The sequence below is a fragment of the Bombus vancouverensis genome, chromosome 1, assembly GCF_051014615.1.
Source record: "Bombus vancouverensis nearcticus chromosome 1, iyBomVanc1_principal, whole genome shotgun sequence".
Taxonomy (NCBI): domain Eukaryota; kingdom Metazoa; phylum Arthropoda; class Insecta; order Hymenoptera; family Apidae; genus Bombus; species Bombus vancouverensis.
The window spans coordinates 21,116,032-21,138,476 of record NC_134911.1 but is presented as its reverse complement, the minus strand read 5'-3'; the positions used below and the strand labels follow the sequence as shown (position 1 = coordinate 21,138,476).

The 22,445-nt window shown below is 28.8% G+C and overlaps 5 protein-coding genes across 17 annotated transcripts in view; 2 read left to right on the top strand and 3 right to left on the bottom strand.

Annotated features, from left to right (window-relative positions):
- Positions 1 to 12: 12 nt before the first annotated feature.
- LOC117158717 (intraflagellar transport protein 22 homolog) lies at positions 13 to 1,239 on the bottom strand. Its single transcript, XM_033337934.2, has 4 exons — positions 999 to 1,239; positions 634 to 803; positions 362 to 561; positions 13 to 267 (listed from the first exon to the last, which is right to left on the bottom strand). Exons 1-4 carry the CDS (start codon positions 1,104 to 1,106, stop codon positions 98 to 100), a joined length of 648 nt encoding a protein of 215 aa, XP_033193825.1. The 5' UTR covers positions 1,107 to 1,239; the 3' UTR covers positions 13 to 97.
- Positions 1,240 to 1,255: 16 nt separating this feature from the next.
- LOC117158707 (double-stranded RNA-specific editase 1) lies at positions 1,256 to 9,856 on the bottom strand. Of its 11 annotated transcripts, none has more exons than XM_033337907.2 (6): positions 9,563 to 9,856; positions 7,184 to 7,230; positions 4,557 to 5,094; positions 4,051 to 4,220; positions 3,413 to 3,971; positions 1,256 to 3,261 (listed from the first exon to the last, which is right to left on the bottom strand). In XM_033337907.2, the coding sequence occupies exons 1-6, from the start codon at positions 9,600 to 9,602 to the stop codon at positions 3,149 to 3,151; spliced, it is 1,467 nt and encodes a 488-aa protein (XP_033193798.1). In that variant the 5' UTR covers positions 9,603 to 9,856; the 3' UTR covers positions 1,256 to 3,148. The 11 variants fall into 11 exon arrangements, with proteins under 11 accessions (XP_033193798.1, XP_033193796.1, XP_033193800.1 ...); XM_033337905.2 differs by having other exon boundaries at positions 4,557 to 5,196; positions 9,563 to 9,855; XM_033337909.2 differs by having other exon boundaries at positions 4,557 to 5,869; positions 9,563 to 9,854.
- A 176-nt stretch (positions 9,857 to 10,032) lies between these two features.
- LOC117158705 (uncharacterized) lies at positions 10,033 to 13,420 on the bottom strand. Its single transcript, XM_033337902.2, has 7 exons — positions 13,186 to 13,420; positions 12,975 to 13,100; positions 12,722 to 12,819; positions 12,448 to 12,619; positions 12,104 to 12,357; positions 11,478 to 12,018; positions 10,033 to 11,368 (listed from the first exon to the last, which is right to left on the bottom strand). The coding sequence occupies exons 1-7, from the start codon at positions 13,247 to 13,249 to the stop codon at positions 10,926 to 10,928; spliced, it is 1,698 nt and encodes a 565-aa protein (XP_033193793.1). The 5' UTR covers positions 13,250 to 13,420; the 3' UTR covers positions 10,033 to 10,925.
- A 496-nt stretch (positions 13,421 to 13,916) lies between these two features.
- Positions 13,917 to 19,179, top strand: LOC117158695 (uncharacterized). 3 transcript variants are annotated; one of them, XM_033337866.2, is made up of 7 exons: positions 13,917 to 14,404; positions 14,711 to 14,923; positions 14,995 to 15,168; positions 15,254 to 15,455; positions 15,530 to 15,725; positions 15,994 to 16,079; positions 16,172 to 19,179. In XM_033337866.2, the coding sequence occupies exons 1-7, from the start codon at positions 14,398 to 14,400 to the stop codon at positions 18,966 to 18,968; spliced, it is 3,675 nt and encodes a 1,224-aa protein (XP_033193757.2). In that variant the 5' UTR covers positions 13,917 to 14,397; the 3' UTR covers positions 18,969 to 19,179. The 3 variants fall into 3 exon arrangements, with proteins under 3 accessions (XP_033193757.2, XP_076478514.1, XP_033193758.2); XM_076622399.1 differs by lacking the exon at positions 13,917 to 14,404 and adding an exon at positions 14,414 to 14,501; XM_033337867.2 differs by lacking the exon at positions 13,917 to 14,404 and adding an exon at positions 14,418 to 14,638.
- A 696-nt stretch (positions 19,180 to 19,875) lies between these two features.
- Positions 19,876 to 22,445, top strand: part of LOC143303288 (UPF0489 protein C5orf22 homolog) — a 339,177-nt gene continuing 336,607 nt past the window's right edge. The window contains exons 1-3 of the mRNA XM_076622394.1: positions 19,876 to 20,090; positions 20,313 to 20,458; positions 21,466 to 21,615. Of these exons, the coding sequence (XP_076478509.1) occupies positions 20,028 to 20,090; positions 20,313 to 20,458; positions 21,466 to 21,615 (359 nt within the window). The 5' untranslated portion in view covers positions 19,876 to 20,027. The remainder of the gene's footprint in view (positions 20,091 to 20,312; positions 20,459 to 21,465; positions 21,616 to 22,445) is intronic.

Genomic DNA, 22,445 nt, shown 5'->3' with positions numbered 1-22,445 from the left:
ATAATAAATAATTTTCTTGCATCAAAAATAAATTTTTGAATATAATTCCTAAAAACAGATGATAAAAATTTATTATGCTATATAATATTGAATAATATTATTTTGTAAACAATATGTTTTCATTTAAAATATTTTTATCTTCTTGATTTATATAATGATGCATTTTATTAAGTATTGTACTTATGAATGATGCAAAATCTGCTTTTAGTTTACTTCCACCGCTTTCTATATTACATTTAACATGGGATACTTTCATAAATGTTGAAGCTGTTTATATAAAATAAAAAATTATAATAAAATAAAAATATATAATTTTTTGTGAATATTACGATTATTAATATTATAAGTCATAGATACTCACAAATAATTTTTGATATTTCTGGATTTCTTTTTTCTGGGTCATAACAGAAAATTGCACATCTATCTGGATCTAATTTTGTTTGATCAATAAAATAATCATATAATTGTTGAATTTCTTTCAAACATTCATTTGATTTTTCATTATATACAAGTATAACACCATGCACATCTTTTCTTATAGCTGGCCAACAACTTTCAAATCTGAAATATTTTTGCAGCACATTACACGTATTATATTATTTTTTAAATAAATAAAGTACTGTTTATATATACTTATGATCTCCACTACAGTCCCATAATTCAATATCTTTTGCGATATGCTTGTTATTCACATTTATGTTTTGTACTTCAAATTCTAATATTCGAACACCTTTAGTTGGATGATAATCATAGGGTATTTCCGTAGCATCGGCAAGAAAATTAGATATTGTTGTTTTACCACTCTAAAAAATATTTTTTAAATAATTGAAATTTTAGAATTAACTCAATTTGTATTTTTGTATACATTATAGATATACATATTGATTACAAGTTCTATTTAACACTACTTTTACATATAGTAGGTGAAACAAACAATGCAATAAATTCTTGCATAATAAAACAGTAATTACATAAAGATTTTACAACTGAAATATTACCCTAACAGGTCCTGTAACAATTATCTTTAGTGGTTGCATATTATATGTGTACTTTAATTTAGTGCAGACACTGTACTTGAACCTAAGTGTTTGGAAAATTGTCGCCATAACAACTACTTATATTTATGAATTTTATAGTTTAATCAGCTTTCTAATAACAAATCAAGTATTTATATTTAAATATAAAAATTTATATTTCGTTGAAAATGGAAGAGAATTTGTATTTTAATGCGTAATAAATATTGACAAACATAAAATTTATTTATACATGTCAATTTATTATGATACATAAACATGTCATTTGAATACAATACAATACAATGAGAAACATTAGATACAAAATAAGGATATATTACATATTAACCGTTTTAGTGCCAGCGGTTTTTAATAATCTGTATCGGATTGTGCCATGCAGCGCGATAACGCTTCGAATTGACGATCGCGACCAAACATCGCGACACAGTTCACTACAGTACGCGAATAGCGCGATTGCGCTTTTATTATCAGTTATTGTTTACCTGGAATTGTTCCCAATTAATTGTACAACTTTTTCTGCTTTTATAAAGTACAGTATATAATAAAATACACCAATTTAGTGGTGTTAAAACTAATTAAAAGATTACGCTATCAGTTATGACTAAATAAAATTATAATCGAACAATACCATATTGTAAAAGAATATTAAAATGTATTATGAATTTTTAACTTCGTGTTCAAGTCGTGTTATTTATCTTTAGTCATCTTTAATGTTTTTAACTTTATCTATATTTTCTTATGCTTTTAATATTTACTCATAATTTGATGTTTCGTATAAACAATATGTGAAATCATTAAATGAAATCATTACCGCTAAGTATAATTGACCATTTAAATAATTTTTAGACTTTTTTGCTTAAGTAACGAATATTAGTCCTCGATATTTGGAGAAGTGGGCGGCGGACAGCGTCTAGGTTGGCTTGTCCGAGCGAGGCTAAGTGTTAACAGTAGGATAAGGCTGAGGAATTGGAGAAAAACTGTTCCTGAATGATTATATGGAAAGAATAAGTTTATTAGATAATTTAATAAAGAGTGTAATATCATATGGAGCAAAAATTTGAGGATAGAAGGAATGAATTAAGAAGAATACAGTTAATACCTAAAGTGAATTTTGGGATTAAACGGGCAGATTACATAACATTAGAAGAGATCAAAAATTAAAAGATGAAAGTATGTTTGGGCTTTAAAACCATCAAATATGAAATAAAGGCAGAAAAAAGAAGGAAACAAAAACTTCCAAATGTCAAAATAAGTAAAGAGAGATACCTAAGAAGATTTAAATATAGTCAGGAAAGATTGGAGTATTTAAGTACAAACGAGAAAAAATGCATTCTTAGAAAATATATGAGAATGTATAACTTCAAGAAGAATTGTTCTTAAATTTAGTAGGATAATAAATTCTAAGTTTGACTGTAGATATAAAGATTTGAAAACAGACAAGATACCAAAGCACTTAGTTAATAAAGGGATTAAAGGAAGCCAATAAGATTGATACTTAGGATGAGATGCGGAAATTTGAAAGAATAGAATACGTAGGTTTTGATATGATGAGAAACATAGAATATATATGTGCGGCGGAGGAGGGTGGGGGATTGAAAAAAGGGAAGATTTGTGATCTTAACCCAATAAAAGTTCAAAAGAAGGAACATGATATTGCATAGAGAAAGGAAGAAAAGAATAGAGATATATGAATCAGTTGTGGGTGGTAGTTGCTGTTATTGAGTTTAGGAAGCGAAAGAAGACAAGTAAGAATAAGAAAGTGCAATGAAGCAAGATAATAGAAAATAGTTTTAGACTTAGTTCAACTTTTGTTTAGATGAATTTTAGTTCTGTAAGTCAAACAACTAAGGCTGTTTTCAAGGCCGTTGGACCGAAAAATAAGATATACTAAAAATAATGTATAAATGAATTCTACATGTTTATATATTTAAATCTTTTTCCTCATTGCAATTCTCAAATTTTTTGAATGTCTTTTGTAATATGCTACATATACACGCAATATATGAATTAAAGCAGTCAAAGCAAAATGAGTAATAGTATGAGTAATACTATAATATAATAGTATTATTTTATAATATATTACAAAAATTATTGATGTTTGTAATATTGATGTTTTAAGCTATTGGTTGGTCCATTACTGATGAAGCTTCATCTGGATAATTTAAACCATACAAAGCAAAGAGTGCAGATTTCGCTGCTATTTTCTTGGCATCCTTTTTGTTCTTTGCTGTAACATACATTTATTTTTAATCCAACATAAAAGAAACATATAAAATAAAATCATTAGTTTACAATTTGCTATAATATATAACACATTTTTTATATTGATGTATAAAATAAAGATATAAATGCTTAAACTAAAACAGAAATCATATTACCTGTTCCTGAATATTCAATACCATCAATATCAACAGCAAGAGTAAACATTGTATTTGGTGGATTACCAACTCGATTAAGTTCTACGTATGTTAAACCTGGTCTCATTTGATTTAATAACATTACAGGGTGTATGTTTGTTGCATTAGGTGGAAGTTCTTTCTGAACTGGAGTTTTTTGAACATGAGAAATCTCTCTTTTAATTCCTTTAACAGGTGACGGTAATCCTGGTCTTGGAACTGGAACTGATGTTCCTTGATTATGCCATTCAAGGAAAAGTTTATACAATGCAAAACTAGCCAAAGAGCTCCATGGAATTTCATCACTTTCATCAACAGTAGTATCCATTGGTGTTACACCTTCTTCGTTATTTTCCTCTTTTGATATAGTAGATGAATCCATAGACTGAACTGATTGTCCATCTGACTCAGCATCAATACGTGCTTTCATAGATGCTGCCGTCATTTTTTCAAGTAATAATGCTTTCAATGCATTTTCAGCAGCATTTTGACGAGCAAGTGGTTTAGATAGTCCTTGTCCAACATAAGTTTTACCATCAAGCTATTTTTAATAAAAAAAATTATTTTAGGATTTTAGTATTTATAATGTATAAACACACACACTAAATTATTCTAAATACCTCTGCATGAACGAGATACAGGGAGTTTGGCATAGGTCCTTGAGTTTCAGGAAATGTGAACTGGACTCCAGGTTTCATTTCATTTAGTACCATAATTGCATTCTTGGGTTGCAATGTCTTTCGTAGACGTTGATTCAAACGAAGTCGTTTTAGTCTTTTATTTACTCTAACTGAAGGTATAAACTTTATGTAATTTATTAAACAAGAGTATATTTTATTAATTTTTTCCATAAATATATATATATATATATCAGTATATCAATATTCACAATGATTATAAATATGCAATAGCTCAATAGTAATCTATTAGAGCACATAGCAATAGTTTCAATCTTCAAATTTGCGCAGTGGATTGTCATCATTATGTATATAATGTTTCTATATTTAGATAATTTATGCAATATAAATTTCAAAATTATTTCAAATGTAGTTAAAAAACGTTTTAAATAAACTTAGAAAAAAACAGAAATAAAAATTGCTTCTTAATGATTATTTTAAATACTTACATCCGGGTGCTTTACGCCTCCATCTTGGAAGTTGTTCTTCTATTTTAGTATCTGTATCTTCACTCACTTGATTTTCATTCTTTACTTCAGATGTGCTATTACTTGTTGGAGGTGTAGGATTAGAGTTAGTTGTTAAGGGAGATGTTGGAGTAGGAACTAATGGTTGAGAAGATGAAACAGGATTATTTTGCATAGCAATTGCACTTTGTTGCTGATTATGAAGAGGTAGTTTTAAAATTGGTTTCAACCGTTGTATTTGAGGTTGAAATTGTGATTGTGATTGTGTTTGAGGCTGTGGTTGAGATTGTTGTTGGGACTGTGATTGAGGCTGTGGTTGAGCTTGGCTTTGAGAAGAATTGGCAATGGATTGTTGTGGTTGTTTAATTTGCTGTTGCAATTGTTGTTGCTGTTGTTGTGGTTTCCCTTGCTGTAAATTCTTTGCTGCTACTTGTTGCATTTGTGGTTGCTGAGATTTGCTATGTTGCAAATTCCTTGCTGCTACTTGTTGCATTTGTGGTTGTTGTTGCTGTTGCTGCTGCTGTGGTTTAAATGGTTGTGCATTTTGTGAACTTCCTTGTTTGTAATTACTTTGTTGATTTGGAGGAGGTTGTGTTGCTTGAAAACTGGCTTGCTGATTGTACTGCAAAACATAGGGTGGGTCGCCGCTACACAAGGAACCTGTACGGTTGTGCTATCCCACCAAGGTCTAGCATCGCATATGCACTTGAAAGCAGTCTAATGCTACTCCCATAACTCATACCAGCCAAATTATTTCTGTGGCCTATATTTCCTTATGTATAACTGAACTGAGTTTACATAAAATAGAAAATAGAAAAAAGGAGAGTAAAAGGAGAGTAAGAAGAAGAATAAAGATTTTCAAGCCTAAGTAAAAGTTTCATTACTATATGCTTTATATCAATAATAAATATAATTTTGTAACATGTTGTGTATAAAATTTGCTCATGTTTATGAAAACAAACACTTAAGCTAATAGTGAAATAAAATTTAATAAATAATGAAGATTTAAACAAACAGAAAACTTACATGCGCCATTTTTATATTTTAAATCTACTATTAAATCATAATATTTCAGAGAAACCTACATATGTAGTACCAAGACAAGTTTATTTTTAGTTTGTACCTAAAGCGTAATTACTAATAGTGACAAACAGTTTAGCCTAAAATGTTATGTAAACATCAGTTCAGTATGTTATTAAAAATATGGCCTATGGCAAGCTACGCTATGGGGGTAACTGACGAACTAGCCCCTGGCTGAATAGACCTCCTCGGTATTGTTGTATAGCTACTAGTTCCTGCATTGCAGGGGAGGGGAAAGTAGGGACCACTAATTAGTACATGCAAATGGATGAAATATTGAAAACAACAAATGGAAATATTGAAAACAATAATTACACATTCTAATTATGATGAATTCAAAATATTTCACACACACACACACACACACGCGCACGCACGCACGCACGCACGCACGCACGCACGCACACATACACACAAAATTTCTTTCCTCTTATATTAATATGACATAAAATAAAAAAATAATATGCTGTATAAATGCTGTTATTTGTTATGAAAGATAATGATCTTAATAATATTTGTAAAAAAGTAGATTAGAAAAAAAGTAATTTAAGAATATTCAATTTAAAAAAGAATTTAAATTTTACATGTTAATATATATTATTTTGGACAAAAACAGGATGATTCATTTGAATTAACCAATTTCGCTTTTATTTTTATTTTATTGTTACTAGTATTATTATTTAGATTTCATAACTCTATTCATAGTATGATCGAACAAAATTATCAGATATTGAGTATATTAAAAAGTACTAAATGTATTTATTTTAAGTATCAAAAGAATGATCAATAACGTTATACAGATATTTATTCTTGTATTTATGAATCATTTTGTCGTAAATTTCTAGTATATGTACATCAAATGATATTAGTGAATATCATTGTATTATATATGTAATGTATTTATATACATCATAAAAATCTAATGTAGTTTAGTATTTGTACTAGATTAATATAAAAAATACTTCCATATTATTTTTATACTGGAAATATTTTTTGTGTACATACATATGTATAAGTTTAAGAAATGCAAATGTGTATTTTATATTTTGTAAAAACAAAAAATGCATTTCTAAATAATACTAATTTAAATTACTTAAGATATTAGATTACTTTACATCACATTTTTTCACTGTATTATGTATAAAATTAAATATATCATATATTTAACATCTTTAGTATATTTAAATAATTTATATCAATAAACAAATTAAATATAATTATAGAAAAATAAAAGAATTTTAAGTTCTGGAATACTTAGATAACAAATATTGAGTGAATGTGTGTTTTGCATCTTTTCATGTATAAATTTCTAAATTACTTAAACAGATTTTATCGATTGATATAATGAAAATGTGTTATTCATTTATTTACATATTACATACTACGTATGTTTCTATACTATATGTAATTATATGAATCATTTACTTGGAAAATTATTGTTTTCAAAATATATATATATACATATGCTTCTCTTATACTTTTTAAGTTATTGTTATGCAGTAAAATTATTCTTAAAATAGCAAACTTACAGTGCTTTGACCTTGATATGGTACATTTGGATTACTTTGGTTTCTCACTGGAAACATAATTAATGAAATTATTGGTATCTTTTGTTGAAATCAGCGATAATAAAATCAAGAAAAACACATTCGTGGCTTTATAATAAATACAGTGAGTCTCAAAGTTATTCACACATACAGGAGGTTATAGAAATATGAAAAATGAAACGATAATAAAGGTAAATGTTACCTAAACCAGGCAAAGACCCACACCAAACAACATCTTATAGACCAATATCACTACTTCCCGTGTTTTCCAAAATACTAGAAAAAATAATTTACGCCCGCTTAAAACCAATAATAGAGAAGGAAAAATTACCATATCAGATCACCAATTTGGATTCAGAAACAAACACTCCACGATAGAGCAAATGCACAGACTTACAAATGAAATAATTCTAGCATTAGAAAACAAACAATACTGTACAGCCCTCTTTATGGACATCGAGAAAGCATTTGACAATATAAACCACGAAAGTCTACTTCAATCAATCAGAAAACAATCCCCGGAGCAGATATACCATTTAATTAAATCCTACTTAAGCAGCAGAACCTTCGTAGTAAAAATTAAAGACACATACTCTGAAGTTAAAGACATCAAGGCAGGGGTTCCGCAAGGAAGCATCTTAGGACCAATTCTATACACACTATACACGGCCAACATACCAACAACTACTAATAGCAAGATACTGACATTCTCGGACGACACAGCGGTACTAGTCAGGCACACTGACAGCAGTCACATCACTACAAGAACATATCACAAAAATAGAAAAGTGGCTTCAAGTTAAACAGATACCTCCAAACATTATACTGAACGGCACGCACATAATACAAACAAGGCAAGTCAAATACCTAGGACTTCACTTAGATACACGATTCACATGGACACAGCATATTAAATCTATAATAGACAAAATACAATTAGCAAGGAGACAAATGTATTGGTTAACAAGTCGAAAATCCAAACTAAGCATAAAAACAAACTAAAGATATACAAAACGATCATAAAACCAATTTGGACGTACGGAATACCACTTTTGGGAACAACAGCAATGAGCCATATAAGCAAAATAGAGACAATCCAAGCTAAAATTCTTAGATCAATTGTAAATGCCCCATGGTACGTTAGAAACGAGGACATATGGAAAGACCTTGGAATACCAACGGTCAAGGAAGAGATTAGCAGATTCGCAAGAAGGTATAGAGAAAGAATAGCAACGTACCCAAACCGACTGCAGTGGAAACGTTCAACACAACCATAGAAAGAAGACTAAAAAGGAAACACCCAGCAGATCTCACAAAGGATATATCTTAACAAACACGAAGATAGTACCCCATTGGGGGTAGCCACCCACATGATAATCAAACAGATAGAAAATTCTACCAAATGTCCAAATTGGACAAATTGTGAATGTGAAATTTTAAATAAAAAAAAAAAATAATAATAATAAAAGTACATTCAGCACTCTTTATTTAAAAAATGTGATATTTAGTCTTTGAATTATGAATATTATATAAAGAGCAATGAAATTATTAGTATAGTTTTTGACAAGACAAAATGTAACTATTCCTTGCACTTATTCAGGTTATAAAATTAATGACACACATGTAACATTCTATGAAAAACAATTCAAGTACCCAAATACTGCCTTATAAATTCAGTATAAAACATTATAACAATCAATTAATATCCTCCTTGGGGAGGTGATAAAACAAAAAGGATATCTCGCCAAATAAAAATTCTAATTATTATTATACAAAATTATTAAGTTTAATAACATGTGTTGCTAATTTTGTGATCACAATTAATTCTTGGAATTGTTTCGCATTATTTTTTCATAACCACAAATGATAATTTTATTGTTTTTTTCCATAGATTTCTTAGTTAAAGGACTAGAAAACTATATTTTTTAAATAAAAAGTGCTGAGAATACTTTTATCATCTTTTTATTTTTCGTATTACTGTTAACTTTCTGTATGTGCCAATAATTTTGTGACTACCTATGTATACAAATTTTACATTATTCGAGTTCAAATTAACATGTTAAACGAAAAAATTCTTTTTCATATATGAGCATATTTTAAAAAATCAAAATAAATTATAAAAATTATTTTAGAACATCATTTTTAGCATCATTGAGGAAGTATAAGGTAAAATTATGTCAAAATATTCATTGTAGAACGCCATTCTTTATGAACCGGTATATAGGTATCGATTTTCTTCTACTACAGCCATATACATACCTTTAACTATTATAAATAATGAACAAAAAAATATATCCACTACATTAAAATATCAAGGAAAACAATTACAAATTTACTGTAAAATTATTTAAAGCTACTTACTATTGGGATAGCCTTGGCTTTGTCTATTTCTTGGATACATGTTTTGAGTCCAAGATAAATCACTTCAAATATAATTAGTTTCAGAACATAAAAATACTTTTTTACAATACATTTAACTCTGGAACGTAGGGTAGAATTAATTTTTATGAAACACTAATAATATTTAGATACCTTTACAACGTAGTCACAAAACTAAGGAATGACTTCCTATCTCGTTACAGAGAAGTAGGAAACAGGGTTGGCGTAATCACTGTTGCCAGTTGCCAGGCGAATTCCCTCACAAGGGAATAATACATGGCGTTACATTAACTCCACTGCCACTCTATACTATGTCATTTATATTACGTGACATGAGTTACGTTCTATATGATGTAAATTAATTACAGTCAAATATTTTTTTAGCAAAAAGATTTGCATGGTATTTTCTTTTAAGAAAAGGTATGTATAAAGTAGAATAATAACACAAAACAAAATTACACATAACTATATATATTTATTATACAAAATTACAGTATACATAATATAATTAAATATTATAATACACGTAGGTCTCTTACATTTCTAAATTTGCATATAGGTGCTGATCCTTCCCTTGTCACAGCAAGAGGGAATGCTTTATGTATGGCTATTTATTATTTTCTTAATAATCCAGTTGACAATGACTTTTCTTGCCTTGAAATGATTGCAGACACTAGTTAGTTATTACGAAAACTTAATTTATTTTAACAACATATTTGGTATTTTAAACTAGCGAATGTCGAGACTTGTTTATATGATCATGCTTGACTGGAAACTAGGAAATGACGTTTACTATTGTCGGAAATAGCAAGAACAAGTCTGTCATATGGATTATTAAGCGCATGCCTTAATAATAGTTCGCGATTTCATAATTTTAATGAAAACAAATTTTTACAACATCATTGTCTATTCTGTTAATTCGTTAAAATTAAATAATAGAGCAAATTTTCGTCATGTATTGCGTAAAAAACAATTTTTTACAAATTTAAGTAGGAAAAGTACAAGTTACCGTTGATACTGTAATATTGAATGCAAAATTTGAACAACTTTTAATTACTAATTGTTAAAATTAATTACTAGAAAGTACAATATTCAATAAAACATCTTTTTGTTTGAGATCTTTTAGCTACACTTCTGAACAAATTCAGTTCATATAAATTTACGCAGAAATAAAGGCACTTGAAATTTATAAATATTAAGGACTAAAAATAAAAAAATATGTCTATATTATGCTAATAGTAATATTTTATAGCAATATATTATAGTAATAGTAATCACAACGTATTCTTCAAGATTTAATTTTTTGCTATTCAAGTAAAGTTCTATTATACACAGTATTACAAATTTAAAGTAATCCTTCCATTTCTTGCATAAATTGCATATATGCATCATCTTTTGTTTTAGGTTGAGTAGTTCGCATTGGTTGCGTTTCTGGTATCCTTTCTGAAAGTCTTGACAAAATACTTGGTTTCCTTTTATCATCCCTTTTCACACGAAGAGAGGTAGGTAAAAATCTTGTAACATCAGCTGCTAAATTCCTAATTTGTGGTTTTGCTTCGATAGTTGTAGTGCTTTTACCGTCTTTATCTTTTCGATTAATTAATTGTGGTGCAGCAGAAAGTACATTAGGTGTTTTAGGTTGTGATCCTGTTGCAGATTGTGTCTGCATTTGAGGATTTCCTATATTTGTCATATTTGATAGATTTGGCATTTGCATTTGTGGAGGAGGCATTCTTGGCATACTTGGTGGACCAGGTCTCAACATCCTCGGCATTCCTGGTGGTGGGCCTATAATCACAAACAAAGTAATGATTATCAATTTATTCATTACCATTTATTCATTATTTATTACAATATTTATATTGACAAATTATTAAATAGTGTGTATTATTCTTACCAGGAGGTAATCGAAGTCCAATACGGGGCGGTGGGGGCGGTGGCATCCTTAAATGTAAAGGTGGTGGTGGAGGTCTATACATTAAAGGAGGCGGCGGCAATCCCATAGGTGGCATTGTGTGTGGTTGTGTATGTTGAGAATGAGAATGTGATGTATGTTGATTATGGTTTGATGAATGGTCTGATGCCCCTGGAGGTTCTAGATCTTCTACTTCTGTTTTATTATTGCCAGATTTATTATTAGACTTTGAATTAGATTCATTTTCTGCTTCCAGTAGTGACAATCGAGCATTTAAATCTTGAGCTCGTTCAGTTTCACGCTTTTTATGAACAACTTCCATTTCACGCATAAACTGATCAATATCTTGCCCTGCCATAGCTAACATTTTCTGTTGTAGAGTAGTTGGTTTTACTTTAGCTATGTCTCTTTCTTTTTCCTTCTCTTTGTCACCGTCCTTATCTTTACCGTCTGATTCTTGTTTATTATCTTCTTTGTCGTCTGCAAATCGAATTGTTCTCGATTTTGGTACTGATTCTTTAGTCTATAAATAATTTCATGATCATATAATATTCGTATTTCTAAAGTAATAATGTATTAACTGATTTAGAACAAATTGAAATACTAACCTTGTCAGACATATCTTCATCGTCACTTGATAGATCCGGCGGTGGAAAAGGTGGGACACCGGGTGATTCTTTATTAGGTGCTAGTGTAGGTATAGAAGGAGATGTTGCATATGCACTTGTCTTTTTTAAAATACTTGGTGGTATTGGTATGTTCATAAGCGGATGATGCTGTGGTATGTAATGTGGATGGGGCGGATACATATGCGCTGGTGGTTGCGGCATATCCGGCAAAGGTATTTGTGAAGTTAAAGAACCTATAAAGATATAAGATTATAAAATATGTACATGAAGTGAATGAAATTGTAGATAATACCATAATAATAAACACCAGAATAAGTAATTACCTGAGTACATTCGAGATATGTCATTAGCAGCTGATGGTAATGGAATTTCATCAACTTGTACTTGTTGTGCATGTCGTACAGCTTCAAAATATGAAACGAGATCTATTCTTCTACGTTCATATTGTATCAATTGTTCTTTTAACTCTGCCCACTTTTCCTGATCATCCTTTGCCTGTAAAGAACCAAAAATAAATATGTAATATTTTACAATATGTTAACTATCACCATTGATTTAATATTAATAATTAATACTTACTTAAAAATTAATACTTACATACATTTTCAAGACACGATCCAAGGTCTCCTTCAATTTCTTTCTTTTGTCTTTCAGCACTTTCTCATTAAGCGGTGGTGGCTGCATAACATTATATTCTGAAAATTAAAACATAAATATATAAATATATAATAAATAATAAATATATAAATATTTTCATAAATATATAAATTAACCTTCATAAATGTATAATATATAACAAAACAATAGTTAACAATTCATAAAAATGTTAACTATCAAATATTTTACTTACCCATTTGATCTATTTTTTCCATTTCTTCGATAATCTGAGCCGGATCTTTGCCCTTTAGAACGGCAGCGCGTACTAACTGCCGTTGTTTTTTATTTTTCTTTAATTCTTTTTTACGTGCCTCTTTACCTGCAACAAATTTGTTATAATAAGTTATAATAATTATTAAATTTATGATTTTTAAGTAAATTTCTTTGTTATGTTATCAACTTACGTGCTTGATCGGTAGGATTCATATATTTTCCACTTTTTGTGGTATTTATCGAACGGCGTCCCATGTTTTCTCACTTAAGAAAACTGTTTACGACGTAAATTTATATTGTATTTTCACAATTTTTATATTAAATAAATTAATATTTATATTTATCGTAACTACGGGTACACCGACTATACTCATTATACACTGCAGAATGTATACTAAACTGCTGCAGCTGTGCAACGAAATGGAGACGTAAGTAACTGTAAATCGTTGTGTACGTCCTCTACATGAACACTACATGAACTAGCTAGCGCCAAATTCAAATTGTAAACTAACGTAGCCGAAGCAAGGAACAGAGAGATTTTACCTATGTAAATATTGATTAATTGTCAAATTATCTATCAGTGATAATTATAATCATTTTCTAATTGGTTTTTCCGTCCCTTTTATTAAAAGTTCTTCTTGCCGAGGATTCGAACTCGCGACGCGTTGTCCTCAGTTCTGGGTCTTAACGAGCGTAGCTGGCTGCTCCGCCCACTTTCTAATTTAGATATTTATCTAAATTATCGTAACATATCATAATGTCAAAGAAATCGTTCGCTCTGCTATATGATAAACTTCAATAAGAACAATTATTATTAATATTAATTAATAACAATTTTTCTTATCGAACCATAAGCAAATTGCGTTTGTTATGTAAAATACGAAGATATAAATAGACCAAATAACGAGAGAAAGGGAGGAATATTGTAAAGCTAATCCCGACATCTGGGCGCTATCCAAAAAGCATGGAAATCATACTACATTAAAGATTTCTTAATCTGTAATTAGTTTATTAAAATATAGTTATTTGTATCAAGTTTAATTCATTTAAGTTTGGGTTTCTTCGTGTTCTTGCATGTCTCCTGTATGTTATTTTTTAAACCATTTGTTAATTATCAAGTTTGTTTATTCAAAACTTCTAAGCACGACCAGAGTACTTTAGTAACAACCCAAACTGAAATTCTCCACGCAGCAAAGAAAATTTGACTACAGCTGCAGTAATCAAATTTTGTTTACGTTTACTGTCTTGTTTCAATGGATAGACTATATCAGAGAGGAAATTTCCTCTCTGACTATACTGAAGTTTTCACGGTTTGTCCAGTTCACATAAAGTGATTGGAGAATGGATTAACTTGAGTAACAGATAGGAAAGTAATACTGGTACATCAAAACAGTCTCTATAAAATGTCATGTAGGTATATTTATGTATGTCGACCCAACAAAATTTGTAACCTTGTTTTTATCACAAGTAAAAGCCGACACGCTAAGAATTATATGTGATTATTCAAGTATATCCTTTAGATATGCCTCTAGTAATACATAAAATATTAACAGTGAAGTACATTCATTTAATATATATATTATATCTATGTGATTAAACAAAATGATATAATATTAGAAAATAATTCTAATCTGATTTAAGCAGGTTAATACTATACTAATATCTACGTAATTTCGTTTAAATAGTAAAACTAAATTTCAAACAATATTTTTATAGTTATGTTACAGGAGAAAATAGAAAAAATGTCTCATATTATTGCACATGATATTGACAAAAAGCCACGGACAAAGGATATTAAAGTACAAGAAGATATTACATTTTATCAAATGGGATTTTCCCAAAAAATTTTGGATGGATTATCTCTTTGTGGTTTCCAAAGACCTTCACCCATACAATTAAAAGCAATTCCTTTAGGAAGATGTGGTTTTGGTATATAATATTTTCTATTTTGTATCTGTATATTTTAAGTTATAAGTTATTAATGTATATGTTAACTACAGACTTAATAGTACGTGCCAAATCAGGGACTGGTAAAACTTTAGTGTTTTGTATAATATCACTTGAAATGATTGATATAGATATATCGTCTGTACAAGTATTAGTACTAGCACCTACTAGAGAAATTGCTGTACAAATTGCACAAGTTTTTTCATCTGTAGCTTGTGAAATAGAAGGTAAATATTTTTCTAAATTTAGTTAAATTTATTTGTTTGATGTATAATTGGAGTTATGATAATAAAATTATTTTTTTAATTTCAGGTTTAAAAGTTGAAGTATTTATAGGAGGAACAGCTATAGAAAGTGATAGAAAGAAATTGAATAATTGTCACATAGCTGTTGGTGCTCCAGGTAGAATTAGACATTTAATTGATAAAGAATTCTTAAAAGTTGAAAATGTTAGATTATTTATTCTTGATGAAGCAGACAAATTAATGGAAACCAGTTTTCAGAAAGACATTAAGTTCGTATAATAATGAAATATATTATTGACATTATTAAAAAAGTAAAAGTATTATTCACAATAAAAATTTTCAGCTATATCTTTTCAAAATTACCATTAAGTAAACAAGTTATAGCATCAAGTGCCACTTATCCGGGAGATTTGGAAATATTTTTACAGGCATATATGTGCTCTCCTGTTTTAGCATCCCCAGATAACAATGAACCAATACTTGTTGGACTCACGCAGTTCATAACAGTTGTTCCTTCTCATCCAAATGTTATGAAACAGGTTTGATTTAATTTTCTTGTTTTGTATAATCATACAAATATCAAACCAGTTCATAAGTTCATGTCCATTTTTATTGTACTTATTATAAAAACACATGGTGCATAAATTATTATAAAATAATAAGGAATCGCACTAAATAATGGTAAATATATTGTAAATTCATTTTCATATCCTTTTATTGTTTTATTACAGTTAAAAATATGCATGAACTTATGGACTCGATCTACTATATTAAATGTTATAAAATTATTTTAATACTAAATTTTAGGTTCAAATAAAAGTAGATGAATTAATAAAGATATTTAACAAAATTCCATTCAAACAAAGTTTAGTTTTTTCAAATTATCAATCAAGGTAAGTATATTTTTATAATTTCTTTTATTTACGCTTTTTCAAATAATTAAGCACCATGCATATATATACTTAAAATACACTGTCTTTTACAGAGCCCAATCTGTATGTAACAAAATTAGTGCTATGGGTTTTAAAGCAACCTTTTTTGCTGGAAATCAAGATATGAATAAAAGACTTGAGGCCATTAATAAATTAAAGACTTTTAAATGTAAAATAATGGTAACAACTGATTTAACTGCAAGAGGTATAGATGCAGATAACGTAAATTTAGTTGTAAACCTTGATTTACCCATAGATGCACCAACATATTTGCATAGAATAGGAAGAGCTGGACGTTATGGATCTTATGGTCTCTCTATAACAATAATTGCAGAAAATGAGTTAGAAACATTAAAAAAATTATTAATGTCCATTGGAGGTCCAAATTTTTATGTACTGAAACTTCCTTTTGATTATCCAAATGATATTTGGAATACTTCTAATACAAAATTTGAGAAACTTTACGCAAAATCTGAAAAAGACGAAAATCAATTTGACATTAAGCCTATCACTACAGGTATTAATGATTTATCTATGAATATTGCTAATATAGAAATACAGAATAATATAAAGTCAAAAGTTAATGAAACAACAGATAATATAAATAAAAAAGTTACAGAAAATGTGGAAGAAGTAAAAAATAATATAATGGATTTTTCCTGTTTAAGAAACATGCCTAATTTACAAAATAAAATAAAAGTTAATTCTTTGTTTGTACCATGTATTAATCCGATAGATGAATCTCAATGCATTAAAAAGAAGAAGAAAGAGACTACAATCATGTCGTACAGTGTGTCTAAGCCTAAAATTATATATAGTTTTACATTGGATGCCGCAATCAATAATCCTTCCAGCTGGCAGAAAAATAATGAAAATGTGGTATTTGAAGTTGATTTATCAGATTTACAAGAAGATGATTTATCAAATTCTAATATTGATATGATTATTGAATTTACAAAATATAATTTTCAAAGTAAAAATACAGAAAAATCTTCTTTTCATTATAATTACGTGAATATTGATGTATATTCTGAAGATACCATTTCTAGAAGTACTGTACATAATGAAATGCAGAAACAAGACTTAGAGCAGAAAATTCAGAAAAAGAGTGATGTAACTGCTGATACTCTGATAACTATCTCAAATAATGTTCAAAATAGCACAGATGTTTCCATTTTAGAAGAATTGAATTTTCATCTCACAGAATATATGAAAGGTTCTAATACATTTTGTGATGAGTTATGTTCAAATGACGAGGAAATATTATTGAAACAGGCATTTATTTGGAAAAACAAACTTGATTTTGAAATCAGATTACTAAATAATACAATGGAAGTCATGAAAGAATCTATACAAAAGTTTATATATCAGAAACACATTGAAATGCTCAAAATATTTTATAGAGTACAAAAGAAAGCACTCTTATGTGTTTATCCGGAAATACGAAATGACGATGAAGTAAATGACACTTATTTATATTTTAGAACTTCTGTAGACGAAAATGTATTAGAACTATATAAAGAAATAGAAAATTTCAAAAGTTTCCATCGAAAATGTGGAGAAAATTTTAATGCATATTTTCCATATCCTGTTGAATTAGATTCATATATGCCAAATCTTATGATCTCCAACGCAGACAGAGAAGATTATCTCAATGCATTACGATATTTATATTCAAATCCTTATCCTAGGGAACATTTATTGCAAATAGCAAGTTTTGTGGCATTCATTGATGAGCATAGAAAGTACAATTTAATACAAAAATTAAAAAGTTTAAACAACTGTTCAGTTAATGAATTGTTAACAGTAATACAAAGTGAATTATCTAAGAAGGAATCAAATAAAAATGAAAGTAAAGAACAGGAAGAAAAATTATTAGAACATTTTGATAGTATAAATCGAGGTGAAAACGTTATTAATTCAAAGGTTGATATTTTACATAAGGCACTAGATAATACTGGAAATATGACTAGTCAAGAAGAAAACGTCTCTCTAAGTGATAATAAATGGGATAAAATGAGTAATAACTATAGTTCTGACAATTCTATATCAATTGATTTAGGTTTGGATGATCTTTTTAAAATACAAAAAGTTACACGTCATGAAAATTGTAACTTGACTAGTAGTACATCAAGTATATTTTCTAGTGAAAATGATACTGTTAAGGAACATAGATTGAATGGACAAGTAAATCCGAAAAATAAATTTCGTAGACGGAAAAGGATTCAGAAACAAGGAGATAATACTGCTAAAGAACAATTTATTATCAGATCATCTGATAGTACTGATACGTATGAAAAACAATATACGTCACAAACGCAATCAGATTTGTCATCTAGATCAATGACAGATCGGATAAATTCGTCTTTTATAGAAACAAATTTAAGCAGAAAAAGTAGTCAGAATATTCAAGATATATCTAATTGTCAAGAGTCTTATGTAGATAATGAACCACAAAGTTCTGTTTCTGTTCCTAGAATTAATGAACATCGAAAGAATAATTCATGTAATTTTTCTCCTATACCTTTAACAAAAAATGTTTCACAGAGACATTTAGATAATGAAGTTACAACTGAGAAGCCTGTAAATTTACAATATTACGCTCCTTTTTATAATTATATGCCTAATGTTCCTCATAATCAAGTAGAAGATTATATGTATATACCTGGACATTTGTCCAACAATATATTTTCAGAGAATGTATATCATTTTCCTCATTCATCAAGTAATAACCTTAATGAAGTCGAAATTGACCAGTTTTTATCATCATTAAGAGAGGAAACAAATCGCTTGCATTTGGAACTTTATAAATCAGAAATGCTCCGTAATGCAATGCAAAATTATAATTAAAATTAATAAGATAAAACAATATTATGAACTTATTATCAACAACTGTTGTATATGTGAGGCATGCATGCAATACACGTCTGTATGTGTACGTATTGTATGCGTGGTTAATCAAATTGTGGACTGCGTAATTAAATTTTTTGATAATGAATCTGTGATGAATTAATGGAAAATCATTCTTAAATTAGAAATATACTGTACAAAACACTCAGAATGAACTATGTTTATATTATCCTAATAATTGTGGGACAGTATTCGTGTGCAACTCATTTAACATTTGCTAATCCTTGTTTATCAATTGATATATCGTTAATTTCAATAGAAATCACGATAATATCTTATAAAATGTAAAACTTGTTGATTATGAAAATAATATATTTATAATTATTATTTTCGAAAAATGTTTTATAGCTTGTATATAATTATATTGTTTTACAATAAATATTTGAAATATATACTGAATTAACTGTTTGATATGTTGTACATGAAAGTATTCGTGTGCGTTTTTTTCATTTAATATAAATTAATGTTTTTAAAATTTATAATCTTTACATAAAAAACAATTCATCATTCTTCGCGGTAAATTAATTTAAATAACATTTGTGTAATTCAACAAAATTATGTTTCTCTTGCAAACTTGAAATTTATTATTACTGATTTTAAATTATACAAAAGAATATTAATAATATGTAATGTTCACAGTACAAAAAATATTAAGTAATTTTATTTATTCGAATGTCATATAATGATTGTGAGTTAGCGGGATCAGGTTTCTAAGGCGTTTCTTCAAGGGGAACGAGAAGAAAAAAGCCACCTTACGAAACTCGTCTCGTGAGAATTTGGGGTACGCGCTTGTTGTGTCCATCCTTTATTCGCAAAATAATCGTTTGAGCAGCCCGCCTAGTATATACTTCAGTCGGTTACCACGTGCTTTCGCGTGAAGGAGTCTCTTAATCGTGTACGTGGATGTCGTATGGTATTAATTATTAAATATTTCGTAATTATCTTTTTTTTGTAGATTACGTGCGTTCGTTCGTATACGTTTAGTGCTTGGAAAGAAATATGTCATTCTCTAGGAAATACTTCAAACGGATCCCGATTTATGCGGTAGAGAGCCACAATGAGGTGAGTTTATGAATGACCAACGTCTTCCTAGTTTGTTTACATCGCAACTTATTCTGTCCAAATTTCCTTGTTAGCACACCAGAGGCGCTACAAGCGTTTCAACTACCAATGACGAATTGGTCACGTGATCAAAGGCGTTGGAAATTAAAATCGTGCGATGTTAAATTTAAACTGTGGTACAAAATTCGAATTTTTTTGTGAAATTTTGCATTGTTTTATTAGGTGCTACCATTCATTTATCGGTGTTTGGGATCGAAACACCTTCCGTTCGAAGGAAACGCGTTCGTGCATTTAGATTCGCATCCTGATATGCTTATACCGAAAACGATGTTGGCGAACACTGTATGGGATAAAAATCAATTGTTTAGGTATTTTAGATTTTTTATTGTTATTGATAATAAGCTTTATTTTATTATTGAATAGAAGCTGTTAAGAAAATTTAATTACTTGTTAAATATACTCTCTTATATATTCATTATAACGAACCTATTTTTTATTCTTTTTATTATTAATATTTGCATATTTTTCTCATTTAACGTATTATATCTTAATATATAAATAAGGTAAATATGCATAAAAGCGGAGCTACCCTCATTTCGATAATTTTTTAATGTGTTCTTAAGGTCACCAGTCTGAAGATTTTAATGATAATGGTAAATCGAATGTGTGGAAATAACCTCATTCTGAAAAAAATTTTGTCTAACAAACTTATTTCTGATTAAATTAAAATTAGATGTGGGTTAGATTAGGTTTTGTTGTTAATTTCGTTGTATTTTGTTGTCGTTCGTTGTTATCAGTAATCGAAATTAATGTAGAATATTTGAATACAACGATATGTTCTGTACTAATTGTGAGTCATCTTTTCTCGAGTTCTTTTTCGATCTCAGTAAGAAAGGTAAACAATTAAGGAATCTGGTTAACTACATTATATTAAATGCAAATAATGTGTAGAAAATTATATACTTTTGAGTAAACTCTTTTTTGATAATAACTCTTTCATAAAGCGACCCCAATTAAAACCTTCGCAACACTACTCAGGATGATGACAACATATATATTAAAAGATTATCAAAATTAGGGTTAGGTCTTTTTTATAAATAGTTACCATAAACAAATACAAACAAATACATCCAAAAATATTTTGGAAGACGTATCGCGTGAAACAGTTTAAATATAAAAAGAAGATCGAGTAGGACGCTATATTAAAAAAAATTTGTACGTAGAAGGGACGAGGACATTTTCAATTTCAATAATTTTTGAGAAAATGGGTTCGTAAAATCATTCTTGAAATTAATTTTTACATTTAAAAAATTATCTTTTTATTTCTAAATTTTAATCATTTATGAGATATTAAATTACATATCTTCACCAATAGTGAAATTAGCATCGAAAATTGGATGTTGCCTGCTGCATATGCCGGTCACTTTAAACACCTTATCTGGGTCAAACCACCGTGGGCGAATCAAATGGTCGATGGCGTGACAACCTTCTTCATCGGCAAGCACAAGGACAACGGATCAATAAGGTAAGTTCTCATCGCATTATTTTATTTTTATTGCATGTCAAACTGAACCGTGGTTGTAAATGCACCATGAAAAACTTCGACGCTATAATGGATGTTAATCGTTACGTTGCATTTCTACATTGTGCAAACACATGAGTGCAAGCAATATATGTGCAATGATCATTTAATGCATATTTTTATCGATATCTGTACATTATATCACATGTTAGTAGAAAATAAGCATTTTCGGATATTATATGTAACTTAATATTATATGTAATATTATATGTAATATTATATGTAATATTATATGTAATATTATATTATATGTAATATTATATGTAACTTAATATGTAACTTGTGAACGGCCTTTAAAAATAATGGTATTTATAATTATAAATGATAAAGATATGAAAACTTCTAATAAAATTATTAACCCTCCATAGGAAAATTGCATCGTTGACGAGCCAGGCAAAATTTCATCCTTGGATTTCTATTCTTTATAAAAACTCTTTTCTTATTTGCAAATATTTTTTTAACATTTGATAGCGAAGATATTGATAATTGTTCTAGAATTTTTTCAGGTTTTTCGAAAACTTGGAATAATGAAAAAAAAGTAGGCTTAGATAATAATATAAATTACCTAGTTTGCCTATGGGCGGTTAATAAAGAAAAATGGAACTGAAAAGGAGAAAGTGAGACGTTTCGATAATTTGACATGATATTTTTATTTTACAACGTGTAAAATAAGAATAACTATAGACCCATGACGAATCGTAAATTATATTTTCTGAAGGCGTGTTAGTTTGATTTTTTAATTACATTGTGCACGTGTCGTCTGATGCGTTTAG